General features: G+C 37.2%; 1 protein-coding gene across 3 annotated transcripts in view; it reads right to left on the reverse strand.

Moving 5' to 3' along the window:
• The window catches only part of stox2b (storkhead box 2b), a 98,808-nt gene that overhangs the window by 34,310 nt on the left and 44,290 nt on the right, over positions 1 to 20,208 (reverse strand). Inside the window, exon 1 of one of the 3 annotated variants that reach the window (XM_048176050.1) lies at positions 15,434 to 17,170. The exons of the other annotated variants lie outside the window; for them this stretch is intronic. Within the exon in view, the coding sequence (XP_048032007.1) occupies positions 15,434 to 15,599 (166 nt within the window). The 5' untranslated portion in view covers positions 15,600 to 17,170. Of the gene's footprint in view, positions 1 to 15,433; positions 17,171 to 20,208 lie in introns of those variants that run through there. 3 annotated transcript variants of the gene reach the window in all.

The raw sequence follows: 20,208 nt of genomic DNA on the forward strand, positions 1-20,208 counted from the left end.
CATCCGCGCTCCTGAGAGAGGCGTTCGATAGAATATGTAATATGTACTGCACAAAAAAATGACAGCGGTGACAGCAGAAAGAAAACATCTGATCATAGCGATGTTTGCAACAGCTCTGTTCAGCACTTCAGTGAAGGCACGTTTAATAGCACTTGCAAGCAGCTTTACAGTATTAAATATAAAACAAACAGACATTCAGTCAGTCATTTCATGACATTCAGTCATGAAATGGACAATGCACTAGTTGTTAAATAGTTTAGAAAATTAAAAACTGCTATACTGTGAACCTTTAAAACACATACACCTAAAGAATCCTGCAGTCACTTTACTATTTTCCCTTCGATTGCACAAAATAGTGATTGTGATATAAATGTAAATGATACTGTATTAATTAAATAAAATCAAGTTGTTTGTAAGATTTTAAGCATATGGTGGTGTGTTCTTTATGACTTTTTTCTACAATTATGTCCTTTTTCTAAAAAAAAACAAAAAAAAAACAAGAAATATCGCAATATATCGGCTTTCTTACAGTAACGCAATATATCGCAATATATCGTACCGCAACCCCTGTATCGTGATACGTATCGTATCGCAAGATTCTTGGCAATACAGAGCCCTACTGTTTAGCCATGCCCACCGATTCGTGCATGATATGCAATACAATAGGTAGCCTAAGTAACATAGGCCTACCAGATCGAACTACCAAGCAAAAAACATGCCGTTGAGGATTACAAAATATTGTGCAGTGCCTGGACTCGACAGTAATGCAACATGTAAGTAACTGTGTTAATTAAAATGCCTGATCTGATATGTAATAATTCATGTACAATGTTCTTTGTCTGTGTGTCAGTAAATCAAACCCGTGACTAAACATCAACTTGTGTTGTTTCTCTTAGTAGGATGATATTTAACAGTGATTAAATTATAAAGCGATTGAAGAAAGCTCCCTTTGCAATCGTTGGAGCAGCGCACGCTGAAGTTGTCAAACAGCGCAAGTTTATCAATGACACATTTATCAGTGACTCCCGTTTTATTCAACAAATCTCTTAGTTACATCGCGTTTGCACTGTTTGTTACGATGAAAGCATTTGTTAGTGTACAGAAATTGAGATCACTGCTTTCATGCGCTCAACATGTCTGTGATCGACTACTACAGTGTTCATCATTGCAACCTTTCATGCCACAATCTAAATATAATGCCATAGATCTAAATGTAATGCAACACTTTTCACGATTAGGTAACCTTGAGAGCTGTAATAGTAAAAAACGAGCTAAAAGAGAGAGTAATACTTAGCTATTTCAAATGGATTGGCTAACGTTCAAAAATACGTTAGCCAATCACAGCAGTTGACGTTTACACTGAAGTCTCACAGCAGACACGCTCCTTAAACCAGAGCGTTCAAACCAGAGGGCTATAATCAGGGTAGGAAAAATGCCTTTTATTTATAAATTATGACAATTTTTGATGTAAAAAGCATACTAACATTGTAAGTGCATCCCAGGAAACATTATAAAACAATAAAACAATGCAGTTTATGACTCCTTTAATACTTCCAACCACAAATAATTAAGTATTATAATGTATTGTAACTGTTATGACTATTTATCAGATGATACAACATATCATAAGGTTGTTTGTAAGGCATTATGCATGCATTATAATGCATTAATATACATAGAAAGTGTTACTGCATTTTATAATATTTACATGGGGTTTCCGTTTTACATTTCCTGTTTTAGCTGAGTGGGCATGGCCTTAAAGAAACTGTGAACTGTAGCAGAGCGCTCATTTGAGCTATTTAAGGAAACGTTCATGCAAATGTATGTGTTGGTTTTATATGTCCGTCCTATTTATTGTATTTATTGACTGGTTTTAACAAGAGATCATTTTTCAAAAAATGGTATGCGCCAATTAGAATGGGAAAATGTGTTTATTTAAAGAAGCCGTCACTGGTGGAAGGGAGGATTGGAGGACAAACGATGGTTTGAGTGGATTTGAACAAGGTTATTGAAGCGCTGCTTGAGCATGAATGAATTAGAAAATCATTTTGCAATTTATTTAGCAATTAAGGCCATTTCACAACTTCAATCATCATACAGTACCCAACCAGTTTTTTCTTTACATGGGTTATGAAAACTTCAGGGCGGAAAATATGGAAATCCTTATAAATATGGAAAAGTCATATCCCCGGTAGTGCTTGCAGCTTATGCAAAAGTCTCTTGATTCTAAACTGATTCTGTCAAAAGGTTAACTCAATAAAGTAAACATTGTGAATTATACTCAAGACATACTAGTATAATTTGACCCTGAAGTGTAATGCGTAGCGCAGATAATCAGATTCAGCACATTCACGCCAGACAGAACTGAGGATTTGACTCCTGTTGCTCTACACGGAGTTCTGGATTATAAAACGCACTAATCTCTGTGCTAGTGCTCCGTATATCTGATGACGATTTGGGTCTTTGGTTTGTAGGTCTTTGATTTTGAAAACTACAAGAATGAAAGCAAGTAAATTTGCACATACAGTATTGCACATTTCATTTAATGCAAACACGTGAGATATTTAGACATTCAAACAAGTTGCATGCTTGATACTATATGCAGGGTGTTAAGCTGCATGCTCTGCAGTCATAAATGATGCGCACACACACACACACACACACACACACACACACACACACACACACACACACACACACACACACACACACACACACACACACACACAGCTGCTGCAGGATTCCATCCATCATTTAACAAATGTTCTCCGGTGTGTTGGAGGGATAAAAATATATACTGAAATGCACAGGGCAAATCGTGTACACGCAACATACACGCCACATAAACCAGGTCAGAACACCAGCAGTTATACACAGTGTAATTTCCTCCAGATTTAAATATGATTTAAATATTCATACAACAATTCTGATAACGACAACATGAAAGAACCTTTTTCAGGAATAGTTCACCGAAATATGGAAATTATTTACTCACCCTGTCATATTTCAAACTGTATAAATTTCTTTTATAAACTAAAGTATTACTCTATTGATGACTTTTTTTTTCCTCTGAAGAATATGCTGGGATGGGGCTCTCAAGCTCCAAAATAAAAAAAAAATAAAAAATACAAATACAAAAAAAAAGTATTATCAACTGGTTCATGTACCATTTATGTAAAGTCTTGTATGATAGTTTGAAGAACATGAAGAACAGACCTAAATAAGTCATTATTCACTGAAAACCTTGACAAGAAACAGCGATGTTTGATACGTGAACAAATTGGCCTTTGAATGGGATCTTTTCAATGAATTAGTTGATCTAGTTTACAAAACCAGTCTGATGGATTCATTCATAACTCGTTTTCAGACAATGTTCATTGTTAATTTCAGGGTGAGCAAATACATTATTGCTCATCTTTCGTTAAAAAGATTTTTTTCCCATAAAGTTTCTTTTTATATCTATTGATTTAAAAGAAATAAATAAAATAAACCTCATGAACTAAATATATGTGCTGAGGACAAATTTGTCTCCCCTGCCTGGGTGCTTATGAAAGATTCATTTAGATATTCAAAAACAGACATTAAAAAGTGAGTGTGTGTTGGTGTAAATGTGCGAGTATGTGTGTGTTTCTCCACAGGGGGCATTCTTGCATCAGGCAGCCTTGGGGCTGCGGCGGGTTAACGGGTTCATTCCGTATCCCGGCATGCAGTGCAGCATCCTTTATGCCGCAGTGTATGTGTGGGAGCCGACATGTCAGAAAGAGATGATGTGCATATAGGTGTATGTACGTGTGCGAGGGTGCGTATGCGCGTATGCCAATGCAGTCAAAAAAATTACTGGGATCTTTTCACTGACGAGGAACAGGCAAATGATTCTAGACACTGAAATCTATTAACAATCGCATCACATCAGTGGCCAGGAAAAAAAAAAAAAAAATCACAAAAATACGCGGTTAACAGTTAATATCTGATAAAGACAATAGTGACAGAATTGCCAATAATGATTACTCAGGCATCGCTCATGACCTAAGGCACCAATCAATGTCATGGCACATTAGTCATGGGTCACAACAGTCAACTAATCAACTGTGTGTCCAAAAATTGACAAGTCAATTAGTGAGCTCAACTAGTTTATTTAGATGTCTTTCTATATCCATCCATAAAATAAATGCAACCTTTGTGAGCATAAGAAGCTTACAGATCTTACAGATCCTAAACTTTTTAATAGTAGTATATTATTCTTAGCAATCGGTAGATCAACTTGATGGCCTGCAACAATTTAATGTCTGTCAGTATGAATGCCTTTAACAGAGTAACTGCTAAAAGATTCTCCCAAAATGCAGATTTCGTCTGCCTACTGTAGCAACAAATCCTAATGATCTGAGAGCTCAGATCAAACCACTCACTGTCTGCTGACGACGCAAAAACATCACTAAAAACATCTGGAATAAAAGAATCTCAGTGTAAAAGTAAGACAGGCTTCAGTAAATAAATCTTCATTTAAAATTAATCTGTCATATGAATTATGACCTAATTACACAACACATAAACAACAAAACTTAAATGTTTATCAGGACCAAATGTGATTCAAGATCTGAAATACTGTGGTAGGGCATCCAGTAAATATCAGGGAAATGCAAAACAACGTTTTCATAATGAACTAGACAGTGGATTGTCCAAACAAATAGTCCGTAAAGATGTCCGTCTCATGTGTACACAGAGCAGTGAAAAAATTGTGCAGCCTGAAAGCAAGAATGTGCATTTAGCTTCAAAATTTCTTTAGTGCTGATAATTTAAAAAGGACGGATTGGCAGATGCAACTTTTCAGAAAGGATTTTGCTGTTTAACATTTACAGTTTAGCAAGCTAAAACACAGCATACTAAAACCGTCTCAGAGAAGCTGCATCTCTGAATTCATACCCCACCTCCAATTTAGTATTAAAGAAAACAAACAAACAAACAAAAAAAAGATAAACCAGTCAACTATCCTGACCCACACTCGATTAACTGTCAAAACTGATTTAACTCAAGACATCGCCTCACCGGGACATGTATAGAACTGAAACATTCTTTTAGTCTCATGGCAAGAAGACTGAACAGCAATAAATGTGACATACTCCAAAATGTATGCTGTCCTTTACAGTGCATTAAGTTGAGAAAACCACAAAGAGTTTTGGATTTGTTTGAAATTTAATGCCCTTTCATTGGAAACGCTGGATGACACTGCACAGCCCTTCTTAAAAGGAGGTGATGACAACCTTGTCTGTGTTAAAACGGCTTTCTATCCCTGTATTCTTGTTGCACAATCTGCAATTTACGGCCTGAACTGAATTTCAAAAGTAGGCTTGATGAATGAAAAGATTAAAAGAATGGCCGAGACATAAAAAAGGCAAAACAAAGTGAACAAATAAATTAAAGTACATTAGTAGGCTGAAGTCATCTTTGAAAACTTCAAGATTTACAGCTTCAGTCACTTCCGCAATAACTGGAAGAACAAAAATGAGAGTAAAGAAAAAACTGAGATTTTAAGTTAGGTGGAGAACTCACAGTGGCTTTTCTTATACTATCTTATACTTTCTTATACTATAGTAAATCGATGACCCATTGGTGTCTCGTAATTATTCATGGTGTCTCATCTTTATCCTATGAGAAGACGCCACGCTTAATTATTCACGACAGCACGCATTGATTTCCTACGACAGGAGCTTCAAACAGCGAGATTGCATACAGTGAGTGAGAGATGCATTAATGGATCAAAAATGAGATCAAAATGGATCAAAAATAAATTCTCTTCAATAGATCCTGAGTCTGACACAAAAACGAACAAATGCTGTGTATTTATTTGTGCATTACATTTTAGCTGTCACAAGATATGCGTGTATTTGTGTAATCTGGTAAGCTTACAAAACCAGTGTGTATATTGGGTTGTGTGCATGTAATGGTAATTTGGAGCATTTGTGGGAAGCTTTGATGCTTTTAATGAGAGCGAAATAAAACTGTTTGAATAAGAAGCCGCTGCTGTGTTGTCAGTCACCCCTCTTCCCTCTCCACTCCGCGGTGGAGGGGTCTTTGCGAAGGGTCAATTAGTCTGTTTTACCATATACTAAGTGTAAGAGTTGTGCGATATTGACAAAAAAATATCTCGATATTTTCTGGAATTTTGTCGATAACGTTGATAGTTTGCTGAGTGTGTTTTTGTGGTGGTATCTTGGCAGGTTTAGGACTGCCGTTGACAGCTGACACCTAAAGTTTTTGTTATTCTTCATATTTTGTGTGGTGGTTAGTTCGCAGCAGTGACAGAAATTAAAATTTCAAATAAATTTAAAATTGATTTTTACCTTTTATCTGTATTTTTACTTTTATAGGGGGAATTTTTTTCTTACCTGATTAAATGTAGCTTATGCATCATTTATTATGTCAAATTATTACATTTAAATCAATAAATTCAATTAGAATAATAAGGCTGTTACAATCAAATAAAAACAGTATTAACAAAATCCGTCTTTGCAATTCAGAGGAAACACAGAAGCTGCATCTGAAGTGGCATTTAGATATATTTACAAACTGATTAATACAGCTCAGAGGTGGCAAATGTATTTAACCTGCAAATACAAATTGCATAATGTTTTGAGTTTTTAAAAATAAACCATTGATGACATATAAAATGATTTTAAAATTGAAAAAATACTTTAAATACTAAACTAAAACCACCAGTAAGTGGTGGCAAGTCACTGTTAATGAGTGAATCATTGAGTCATTAACTCAACTGATTTGTTCAAAACACCACTGTGCATTGCTCAGAGACACAAAACTGTTCTTCCATGGCTTTGTTTGTACTTTGTTTCATCAGCGAAATAGTTTAATATGCAATATTGTATCTAAAATGTTAGTCACTTAATTGTTTGTTTTGTTCTGTTGTATAATATGAATATCACACTTGCAATCGTGCTGATATTTATATATATTTGCTTTATAGGATTAGTTCCCTTTTAAATGACAATTAGCCCAAGCTTTACTCACCCTCAAGCCATCCTAGGTGTATATGACTTTCTTCTTTCTGATGATCACAAACAGAGAAATATTAATAAATATCCTTTATTAACCCCCCGGAGCCGTGTTTATGAAGGATGGATGTGGATGGAAGCATTTTCTTCAGCTCATACTCGTTGATCCCGCTCACTGCCATTATAAAGTTCGGATGCGTCAGGATATTTATTAATATTTCCCTGATTGTGTTCATCAGAAAGAAGAAAGTCATATACACCTAGAATGGCTTGAGGGTGAGTAAAGCTTGAGGTAATTTTCATTTGAAAGTGAACTAATCCTTTAATATATCATATGATATAATACAGCCTGAAAGACAAATACTCAGATATGCAGTTTGAAAATCCGATTTAACACATTGAACTTCATATGCTTAATCTGAAGTGCTATCACAAGACATATGAAGGCGCTCGCATTGGTTTTGGGATAGAAAGACGGCAAAGAGAGGCTGTTGAGAACTTTGCGACATCTTCAGAATTCAAATAAATCATGGACAATGAAAACATGGTGTGCAACTGTGTGTGATCGAGTGTGTTTTTGTGCACTTGTGTGGTGGGTACATGGCAATTCTGAGTGGCTTGCCAATACTTCAGAGTTCCCATCCAATCAAATGGCTAGAGAAGCATTCCTTTTCATGGCATCCAAAGCTTCTCTCTAAGGGTCTGGAGGGAAATGCATAGAGCACCAGAAAACAAACACAAAGCATTCAAAAAAAAAAAAAAAAAAAAAGGCAATCAAGCTCAAATAGTCTCCAACAATCAAAACAGCTTGTGGTAAATCAAAAGCCAATCTCATGTATGACTGGGAATGACTCAGTGAAGCATTTTCCCAACAAATACACATTAATTCATTATAACTGTGACATAGTGATGCTTGATGTTTTTTGTGAGAAGATAATTGGACGCATATGACAAGGAGACTTTAAACTGTGCTTAAGAGAGAAAATATGTAAAGGTTTCTCTCTCGTGCATCAAGACAGCTTGTTATACGCACAAAGGCGTTCTCAATCCTTATTGGAGTCCACAAGTTGTGGCAAAAACAATTACATTTTTCATTACCATTTTCAATTTTTCATGACCTCTAAATTGCAAATGATTCTGAAAATTAAATGAAATAGATTTTTTACATGTATCAATGCTTAAACTTTCACAAGAAAACAATATTCTGATTTTGCCAAAACACTATTACACCGATTACATCACAATTATGATATGCAGTGAAGCTTAACCTGATAAGATGCTAGACCAGTAAAAGTAGTTCTTGAGGAAGAAAAAAAAGAGTGAGCTGGAGAGGTTGATATGGTTAATAGGTAAAATGCAGTCACATGGTCTACTGACATCTAACCTTGTCCCATCTAGAAAAATCAACCAACTATTACTTGGTATGCTCTGAACTGCAGGACCAGCTGTTATTTATTTTAGAGCTGTTATGTGACACTACGCCAAGCATGATACCAGTGGGGTCAGATTAGAAATAATGACTGTATACAAAGAGTCAAAGTAAAGTCTGATTGCAGCATTAAGATGCCTTTCAAGATGAAAAACTCCCTGATCTGGGCAGTTAGCTATTTAAAATAAACGGCCTACAAATCAATCTCCTAATATTGTAATGGCAAACTATCTAGCACCATATGTGCCCCGAAATCTGTGTCTTATTTTAAATTTAACTGGAATACAAGGTTCAAAATCTTGGAATATTATGGGGCACAAGTAAAGAGCATGAAGGAACTGCAGGTGGAAAATGTCTATCCCACAAAACATGTCCAATTTTAAGTATCTACAGAAGCAAAATCTGGGATTTCACCAACATTTGAGTGAATCCCTCTAAAATCCCTGAACTGACACGGAGCTCTGACATTTTTCTTGTGAGTGAGAGAATGTGTGTATGCATGTGTCTGAAGAGGATCCAGAAGCCTAAAGATATGTAGTGGTTTGAAGTTTCCATTTTAGGCTAAAAGATATGATGGGTTTTCCTAAATTAGCAATGCACAAATCTTTCCTCTTACTGTAGCACAATTTTTCTCCAGGAGACTGCAACCAAATTTTTTTACTTATTGCCTCAAATTAATTACACATTTAAAACCAATGCAGACTTCCCTAACATTACTTTCCTAATGACTCTGGGAACTCCTCCAGAAAACCCCCTATAGTCAGTCAGTGTAATTTTGTGCTGAGCGATAGCCAGGTAAGATAACAGTAAATCTCTCTCCCAACTCACCCATGACAGAATTCCCTATAATAGTTTTAAAACTCTTCTTGTCTGAGAAAAAAACCTAAACTAGGGAACAAAGATTTTAGAGACCGAAAACTATGATTGGACTAAACAGGAGTCAAAACAATCAGATAGAAAATTTAAAATCCCACAAAACTGTCAGAGTACAGCTGTAAGTTATCAGTCTTGTCCGCCGACATAATTTGCATGTGGATATTGCATACCACGGCTTCCCCAATGACCTGCACGGATTAGCACTCCACACTAGGTATGCGTTACTGGAAATCAGTGATGGGAATAATGGCACTGTAAATAAACGGCGTTACTTTTCTCAGTAACGAGTAATCAAACAAATTACTTTCCCCCAGTTACAACGGCGTTACCATTTCTGACACACAAAAAAATGCTGTGTTACTATAATTGAGCTCACTGAAGTGGTTTTCATCTGAGTAGGCTCTCTCTCAGCCTGTGTGTGTGTTGGGGAGGGACACATGCTTACTGATGATGATTGGTGTGTGACTAGAGATGACAGACCTGCAAGGCATTCTGTTGTTAAGAAATAGTACAGGTTAGTCATACACAAATATAATTTTAAACTTAAAATAATGTGTGATGCTCTGTGTGTGTGTGTGTGTCAGAGCATGCGAGTGGAGCGCATCAAACCAGAATACCCTTTGTGACATGCTGGATCGAAAATATGTTAAATACATTTTTTCTAGTCAACTAGTAGTTGTTCATTTAAGCCATTAGTTGACTAATCACATTTATATTAATTTAATTTCTTAAATACTAATGAGCGTTTACGTAATACAGGCTAGATATAGCGCTCAAGCACACATATAAAGCTTGCCATAAAGAACCAGCAAAAGTAATGATTATGGATTTGACAAAAACAGCAAGGAGACATTTTAATTGTTTATTAATAAAGTAATGTTTTCTGAATCAGTGTCAGCTGCAAAGATGAAGTTGACATTGCTGACTCTCATCTCCGCAGTGGACGCGCCTCGAGAGAGAATGCACATTTCATTCAGATTACATAATCAGAAAGTAGCTTCTTTCTTTTCTAATTATTTTATTTAAAAGCAGACATTTCGAGCTTTCTGTAGATATATTTCTCATGTCTACGAGGCAAGCAGCCCATAAGCTGAGTTTCGGGTCACTTAGCCTATAAGACGCACTCCAGTTCACGTGCAAGCAATCGCGCCGGCACCTCCATTATATTGTCTGCTATATTTGCTTCTTATTTATTAAATCCAGGCAATTGGTTGATGAAATTAAGATACAATTTTTACGAAATGAAATTCACTTCAAAGAAAGGTTTTCAGCAAAACAAAATTAGTGGTCAAAATCATGTCTGACCCACTCCATGTCTCCCTATATATTGTGCATCTTATGATGTATTCTATCTTACTCATGCTGTTCACTTTTCAAAATCAAATAGATGAATTTTAAAATATAACATAGGCCTATTTAAACAAATATGAAACTATATTTTCTTTAATGGCTACAACACATAGTACAGTACAGAGAAATTTCATGTCGTGAGCATGAGCGGATCATGAGTCACAAGTCAGATCAAGAATAATTTATTTTTAGAACTTATATTTAATATTGGGAGCATTCAAGTTATTTGACATATTTGATTTTTTTTTTTTAAAGTAACGCAATAGTTACTTTCCCAGGTAATTAGTTACTTTTATAATGATGTAACTCAGTTACTAACTCAGTTACTATTTGTGAGAAGTAACTAGTAACTATAACTAATTACTTTTTTTAAGTAACGAGCCCAAAACTGCTGGAAATGCAGAAGAATAATGAAAGACAAGAAAGCACAGGGTTAAGTTCAGCATCAACCATAAAGACAAAGCCTACAACTTTCTCTAAACAATGTGGATGATTGTGTGACCTTCACTTAATAGATTTTACCTTTCCACCCCCAACTAACACTCCTCAATAAGAAAGCAGGCCAGAAGTCAGGCGGTTTGTACAATCCGCAAGCTCACTCAACCGGCAGCACACTGCCACCGCACTAAAAAACACATAAGCCATGTGAGGAATTCAGAGTCATTTGTTTTTCTGTGGATTTTAACAGAAATTGGGAGCAAATGCTTCCAACGATTCTTTGAAGAACTACAATAGGATGATGACATGATATCAAAGTTTTTATATGACTGTTTCTTTCCTGCATGAATAAAAGAAATAAAATACAGTCCAAATTGTATGGTATTTGTGTGAGGAACCTTGAGTAAGACATGCTAACAAGATTTGACAGATTATCAAGATTATCAATAACAACGTAATCTTTTTAAAATTTTTGGTGACACTTTACAATAAGTTTCGATTCTTTAACAATTCAGTACAGATTAAATATAAGCTAACAATGAACAACTTGATCATTTACACAACTTGAAATATAAAACTGTAGTTTTATTCACAATTAAAAAAATACTGTAAAAGAATTTTTCATTTTTCAATTTTTCAAAAAATGTATTTAAGTAGCCAAATGGCTAGTAAATTGTATGATTAGTCACCTGTAATTGAGCAAAAAATAAGTTTAGCGCAGATATAATTTCATTGCCTGCTGAGCTTTACATACTGTCGCTTGGCCCACTGTCCCTGCAGAGCCCTCTGTCGCACACAGGAGCACTCACTGTGAGAGAAAGAGAGACCACATGCAGTCCTGATCGGACCAGTGCTGTGTCGTCATGAAAGTTTATCATTTGCATGCATTTTTAAGCATTGCCAATTTTAAAATTCAAGCGAAAAATAACTCACGTGCATTGTGTGAGAAGTTGTGTGTGAGCAAACTGCACATCCAAAGCAAGCTGATAGCACGTGAGTACTGAATTGAGCTCTTTCATGTCTTGCGTCTGAACGGACAATTTCACACAAAATTATGTCAAAATGCCTATCAAAAAATTCTAGTAAGCACAGCATATTTCTTAAGTGAGTGAAATAAAACGCATGTGTAACAGTATCAGTATATTAGATCAGTGCATTAGCTCTTAAAGTGACAGCAGCCTAATATTCCTGCTGCTATCTGTTTTTAATGTTAATCAAATAACAGACTCACTGCAAAAAAAGTCACTCAATGCTCTTGACTGAATAATTTTTGTAACTTTATATTGCATTATATTTAATTTATAAAGTGAAAACTATGCAGTGTTATTTTACATTTGATTACTTTATTCAATTTCTGTACCTAATCTGTATCTAACTACTATTAGATCTACCTGAAAAACCTGAAAAAAACTGTTTATTTAATTTGCATCTTTGTTCTGTTATTTATTTTTGCTGTTGCTTGTAGTTTGATTTGTTTAAATAGTGTTAAACAAACACTATTGTTCTTGCATTCCATGTAAAAAGTCTACAGAGTAAAATAAAAAATTTACTAGCCAATGCCGATGCGGGCTTCAGTGTGTCCGTATAGGCTCGCTAGTGCTAGGCACGAGAACTCTGTAAATAATGACTACTTTATGTCCCTTCATTAAAGATTCACTGGGTTTTAAGAAACTGTACAGTACAATCAAGTCGGGATTCATAAGGTCTATAAATCATGAAGAGTGAGCTGTCCAACCATTTTAACAAACTTTAAAATAGAACCTCCTACTAGCCAGTGAAGCAGCCTCACACACTGAATTGCATGCTAGTGCTTTATGCCCCAAATGACACCCAATCTCCACAATCACCACATTAGTTAACCTTTGACACCCAATGTTGCTAGGGAACAGGAAGGGTCCTCAAACCAATGCAGTTTACTCATTATCATTCAGCTTTACCTCAAGTCACTCTCACTTCTAGTGAAGCAATTGGAACGTGGCTGTTTTACGCAGGCCAGAGTAAATCTGAGCTGTGAACCTTCACATATGAACCATAATTCACCTACCACTGACACCAGGTTTGGATGGCAAAAACACCTCAGGGAACCAACAGGTGGTGCCCTTCACATCAGGCTCAGGTTTCCTCCAATTGTTGGCTCACACAATGTCTATTCTTGGACTTTGTTGGTGAGACTGCTGGACGTAGACTAATCAAACTGGGATGGGTTAATCCTTGGTCATCGGCACTTAATTCTCTTGTTAGTGCAGAGGAGGCTGTAACGAGGGGGTTCTGGCACAGCAGTAGTAAGAGTATTTATTTTTATGGGAGCACACTGTTGTTTCAGGCCTTGAGCTTGGGTCTGGGATCTCTCTGCAGTGATTTGGTATAATGACATCCAACAGGAAACCTTAATTAGCCGATCAAAATATGAAATGCAGTTTATCCTGTTATATATTGCCCTCTGGGTCTGAACAAGCTGGGTAAAGTATCACAAAAAAAGCAAGTGTAATCAACGTAGCTTAAATATCATATAGCTAATGGGTCTCAGCACAGCCAGTATATCTGATTACAGAACATCACACGTAATAAACATGCAAATTTAGATGAAACAGTTTGGTACAACACTATGCATTTTCATAAACTTGTCGATGAGTTGTCTGAATAACCAGTCAGTCTTACAGACTGACTAACAGGCTTCCCACATATTTTTGACATTATGATTTTGCATTACTTTTCCAGACATTTGTGATTACTGAATGAGGATTTTAAAAATGGTTTTGGTTTTACATCATAGCGAGCAATTTCTCACAGACATATTTTAGATTACTAGAACAATTTATATTCAACAAAAATTATAACAATTTAATTATTTCCTTGACTTTTCTAGGCCTGGAAAAATCACAACATTAAAATTCCCTGTGGGAGCACTGATTGTATAATTAGACTGATTTAGGGTCACGTCCACCAGACCCCGATCAGACGCATTTCTTAAGGGACACATTCTTGTTCAGAAGCAGTTGGACAGAGTGCAAGAGAAAGTAACAGAATGCAATAATCTTAAGATGCATTTTTAAAATTGTTACTGTTTTAGCTTGATGTGGCGCCTTAAAAGTAACTTCTGTAGTGAGACGATGCTCTGTGCACACAGACCAACATTTAAAAAATAAATAAATTATAACAGTCGATATAGGTTTAAAGGGGTTCTTTTTTGCTTTTTTACTTTTTTAAATTTTCTTTAGTGATATAATGTTGCTGTTTGAGAATGAAAAAGGCCTACAAAGTTACAAAGCATAAAGTCACTCCAAAGGGAGTTATTCTCCATATCTGTTTCTGAATTCCCTGAATGACTGTAGTCTTGAGTTTCTTACGGGAGCATACAGATCACAATATCCCTCAAAAAAAGGGGGCAAGGTCTGGTTGAGTTGCTTTAGTAGTGTGTTCAAACTCGCAGCTAAGGTAAGTGGTGTGACATTTCTGAAACATGTTCGAAGCAGTTGACAAATCACAACACACTGGTCCAGCGTTACAGTCAGACCGGGAAAAGAGGTGCTGGAACAATGTAAAATATGTCAAAAATAAATAGTTTTTTTGAGTATTCAAGCATCAAAACTAGACCCCAAAACATGAAAAGTAGACCCCAAAAAGGACTTAATAAGTCCCCTTTAATGTGGTGGATTTTTAGAAACAAGTTGCGCTTTGGTGACTGTAGTGGCGCTGCCTGGTTTATGAGGATGAATTGACAGATGCAACTTTTAAAAGAGTTTACCATGCTGACAGTCTAACATCACACTAAAACCTGCCTGCCAAAATCCTCTCTGAGAAGCAGCATCCCTAAATCCATCCTCTGACAACCATCTTCACTAAAAATAAAGCTAAAGCAAAACTTAAAAAAACTGAGAAAAAAAGGGGGCTAGTCATCCATCTTGAGAAATTTGTATAAAATTTATATAAAAAAATGTATATAAATGCATGTAGTATGTATAGATGTATGTATAAAACCCCCCCAAAAAACTCCAAATGCAAAAATTTGCACCCAAATATATTCCAAATAAAACTAGTATTCTCAAAACCTGCAGTGGCCACTCTACACAAGCTCCAGACGCAACAAAACTCAGCTAACACTCACACACAAAACAGCATTTTCAGTCAGTGTGGAATAAATGCTAAAAATAGCTGACCTGCATCTGTAATGCAACAGACATAATCATCTCATGGCCCTTGATCTGGTAAAAGTCACCCATTCAAAGCAAGCTTTAAATTTAGGATTAAATTCAAAAACAAAATGCAGGAGGGCTGTAAAATCAGATACACAATTTAATGAATCACTTCTGCCAGTGGAGCGTAAAGGACAACTGACCTGTTATCATGAATCCTCTAGGGGAGTGCGAGATGAAGTGTTTAGGGTAATGTTTGTGGAGCCGGTAGTCTTTCTCACTCCGTGACCGAGTGCGCTCAGAGGCCCGGTCTGAGAATTCGGAACTGGGCCAGGCCCTGCGCAGAGTGGTGCTGCGCGTTTTTTTCATGATGAGCCTGGATAAATGCAGTGTGCCGTCACCAGCTCCGATATCACACCACCACGGTCACACTTCGGACATGGCAGGACATCTATCTAGACTCTATCCACCTCTTTCTTCTTCCGACAGTCAGGGAAATGTACACACACACAATCACAGATGCCCGGGTTATAAAGCGGTTGTGGAATCCCCCAGGAATGGTTTCGGGTCCTCCCAATCCTGAATCCGTCGGTTGCAGATGCATCCAGCGATGCATCACCCTCCACGCACCTAATCCTGGCTTACGGTTTCTGGCTTCACATGCAAACAGAGGCACACATGCAGACTACTCTCACATGCTCTGCGATAGTAGCAGCATGTGGATGGAAGACGAGGTGGTGTGTGGGAGTGGAGGGAGGCAGGGTACAAGGGGACTCATGTGGGAGAGATAGAAGGAGGGGATTTCAGAGGGGTCGGAGTGGGGGGCTGTAGGGTTTTTGCACCGTGAGAAGAACCCTAGATTCAGACAAAAGATCAATTCAGCCAAGCTTCACTCCACTAGTGCAGAGCCATCGAGACAAAAGAAAACCCCAAAAACAAATTAGACTTTTAAGACCAGAAACCACAGAGGAGACAAAGTCTCAGGCGGTTGTCTTCGTGTGCAGGGCAGTGGTCCTTCAACCATGCAGAAATGACAAGGGGGGGGAAAGGGTTTATACTGGAGACACAAGATCCAAGTCCTCCCCCTTCTCCGATCCAAATCCAATCCTGGAAAAAGACTGCTCTGTTAAGAAAAATAACGTCACACAGAGACATCCCACTTGGGAGATTTCTGATGCATTCATAGCCTGTGACCAAGATAAACACGGATACGAATACAGGCGTCCAGAGTGAAAGCACGTTGAAGAATAGTCCGTCTTCTAGTCTTTCTCCAGGCTGTGTTGTCTGACTTTCCTCTCCTTCACCACACACTCATAAATGCTCTCTCGCCGATGCTGGCGCATACAGCTCCTGATTTTGCCTGCGCACGCTGATGATTTGAGGAGCTGTCTATCTTCAGACTTGTTGATCCAGTCAGGGTGAGCTTCTCAGCGCAAAACCTTCAGAGCTTTCTCTCGCCGTCTCTTTCTCACTTTCTGGCAGTCAGCCTAGCCTACAGAAACACTGTGCTTTATTTACATACACTGCCTTGCAAGCTCCCCAGACAGCCAAACCGTTGCAGTAAAGAGCGTGTGAGAAATGAGGACGAGTCGTCCCTTATCTGCAAGCGACGAATGACAAAAGAGTTGAAGCTTGCAGAGCCCCGCTTCCAAAAGAACTTATTTTCTTTTCTCTTCTCTCACTTTTTATACCAAAAATCCCTCCTTCCTCCAGTCAGAGTCATTCACAATTCCCACTCGTTCCTGTCAGTCGAAGCACCAGCTGCAAGAGAAATTCCTCTGGAATGCAATTAAAGAGATCCCTCCACGGCAGCGAGAGCGGGAAAAAGGGGGTTCGGGGAGCAGTGTGGAATGGTGAATGGAGATCTCTCCCTCCCTTTCTCTCTCACTCTGTCACGCTGTCATCCCTCCCTACCTCTCCTGACAGGAGCGCAATTGCGCAGCTGTTTGAGAACACAGCCAATCACTCCATAGCAGCAAATGGAGAGAGAATGCTACAGGATCTCGATCTCTCTTTAATGCACAGCAAAAACACATTGCATTATTTAGTCAGAGTTGCAGAGGGGAATACGACAGTCACAGCGACACACACAAAAAGAACAATAATGGATATTTACGAGAAAACATCCATACACACAAGGATATTAGTTCCGAACTGTATTAAAAAAAAATTAGAATTAGAAATAAAGGGTGTTAAAAAAAGCATACATTAAAGGTGTTTCTTCAGCTTTCGGAACTTTGTGTCCAGGGGATTTTTATTAAAACTAAAAAATATATATATATTTTTTTTTGTTCAATGAAGGTCACATTAAAACTTTTTTTTAACATGCCTTCATTTAATTTTGCCAATTTTTAATCTTAATCTATGAACATCCATATAAACTTGAATAATTACATGCATAAAACTGCTTATCTAAAATATATTTATTATTATTATTATTATTATTACTATTATTATCATCATCAAATATATATTAAACATTTCTATATTCAATTTGCGAAAATTGATTTCAGCTTTAAATAAGTTTTAAATAAAAAGTGATCGTGATTTTAACAGTAAAGACTGTAAAAATGCTATGGTAAAAAACTTAATTGGTTAAAGTTTCAGTACTATATACGGGGAATAATTGTAATAGATCTAACTGTACACTGTAAAATACCATGATGGTGTTTAGTGTTTGTGTGAATGACACCGTGCACCTTCTATATATATTAGTATCTACCTTTTAAGGGTTGACAAGGTACAAAGGTATACATACCTTTAAGACTACTGCCACAGTGACAAACTGTTATACTCCTAAAGGTAACATTTTGCACACTGTTAGTACACAAATTAAACTAGTAAAAGTGTTTATTAGACCCACAATAGACCCTTTTCACAGACTGTGATGACGCGTTCTAACGGTCATCAATATCGTAAATCCTGCAAAGTTTTTTATATTTTCATTTTTAAAAAAATGCATTTACATTTATAGCACTATACTTCTATCTACTATCAAATTACAAAAAAACTAGTTAACGCTGCTGTGAGGGTGTTTCTAACACAGCGGCTATGGAAGTGACGGTAAAAATGACATCTTTCTCTCTTCTGACTGCAGTTGTCAAATCGCTCTCTATTTTTTTCCTCTTTTTGAAAATTATGAAAACAACATTGTGGAGTTTTTCTTTTGCTATTTGTGCAAATGAAAACACAAAAAATAGATATATTTAATGAAGTCTCTCATTCACCACTATAAAAAGTTTACCCAACTATGACGACTTCCGCTACTGAGAAACACATAAACGTGAAAAGGGTCTATTGAGGAAACACCCTAAAACACCATTTATACAGGATCTACTCGAGACACTATGCACGTGAGATGCCATTTTGTTCAGTATAATTTGGCCCTAGTTTTCAACAAACTGTATTTAACAAGGCTGCTCTTGCTCTCTGTCTCATTCACCCTCCTCAGGGCAGATCATTAATCAGAGGGAGGACTCCCTCTCTGTCCGGCCAAATGAGCAGTGAGAAACTAATGTTTTTCCAATAAGCCCCAGATCAAAGGTCACCCATCCATGAAAAAAGCAGACTTCCAACATATTTCTCATCAATTTCAACAATCTGTGCCCATGGCTTGCTGCAAACAAATTGACATCAGCATTTCCTGAATGGAAACTTTTCGTAATGATTCAAAGAATGGAACAAATAATTTGTAACTATTTATGATGAACCAAACGGTGTCTTCTGAGCTTTGGAAATGGTTTGTTTGAGCTGTGATGCTTTGCAGGCAGAGGGTGTTGGGTTACAGAACTCTTAATGGAACACTACAGATTCATGGAGAGCAGAAACCTGCTGTAGGTCAAATTCAACCTTGGCTCACTATACAGACTGCAGGAGTCTTGGCAAATGCACTTTACAACTTTCCATGAGGTCTGGACAGTTTCGAGGAAGACAACGCTCCTACTGTAACAAGATTTATCTAGTTGGATGTAGAGCATGGAGCTAGCAACACCAAGGTAATGGGTTCGATTCCAAGGGAATGAATACATAGAATGCATTACAAGTCCTTTCAAATAAAAGCATCACCCAAACAAACAAATGTGTCTTTCAGATTGTCCACATTTGCATTTAACATTCTCTGACCAATTGTAACCCATCAACACCAAATGTTTTTCCGACACTCCACTGCCTGGACATCTTGGCACGACAGTTTCACTGGAAAGCCCTCTGCTGTCATTTCATGCCTTGCAAACCCTTAACACTTCATTCCTCCATGGCTCTCCGTGTCTGGTTATCTCCAGCCCAGGCCACGGTGCCAGTTCTCTAGGTCTGAGTTCACATTTCCTGGGTCTGTTGTGGCTCATATTTCTTGTTGTGTTATGTCATCCGCCAGTGATGACAGGAATGCAGACGAGGGCCTGAGGAGCACGTCGTTCCTTCCAGAGAAAGCTGACAGCGCGACCCTCTGAGGGTGTTAGTGAAGCGTAGTGCAGCCTGGTGTAGCATAACACATGGGATGGCAAGTCTTAAATCAACAAGTTGATTAAAATAATGATAAATCGATAAAATAGCAACAACAAAAGGTTGGTCTTTGCATTGAGCACTGAGAACCACAGTTATTGATGTGACTACAGGCATGAATGTATGTAAAAGTAGTGAAAAACCTTTTACATAAAAAACAGAACAAAACACATCACCATTCAAATGTTTGGGGTCAGTAAAATTTTTTTGTTAATGAAATTAATTATTCAGCAAGGATCGTTCAATTGATCACAAATCACAGTAACGACTTTTACATTGTTACAAAGGATTTCTATTCTATATCTGTTTATCAAAGAACAAGACAAAAAATGTACCATTGTTTCCACAAAAATATTAAGCAGCACAACTGTTTTCAACATTGATAAGCAATATGCATCAAATCAGTTGATTTCTGATAGATCTGCTGAAAATTCAGCTTTGCCACCAATTACCAATTACATTTTAAAATACATTCAAA

The sequence above is a fragment of the Megalobrama amblycephala genome, linkage group LG23 (assembly GCF_018812025.1).
Source record: "Megalobrama amblycephala isolate DHTTF-2021 linkage group LG23, ASM1881202v1, whole genome shotgun sequence".
Taxonomy (NCBI): Eukaryota; Metazoa; Chordata; class Actinopteri; order Cypriniformes; family Xenocyprididae; genus Megalobrama; species Megalobrama amblycephala.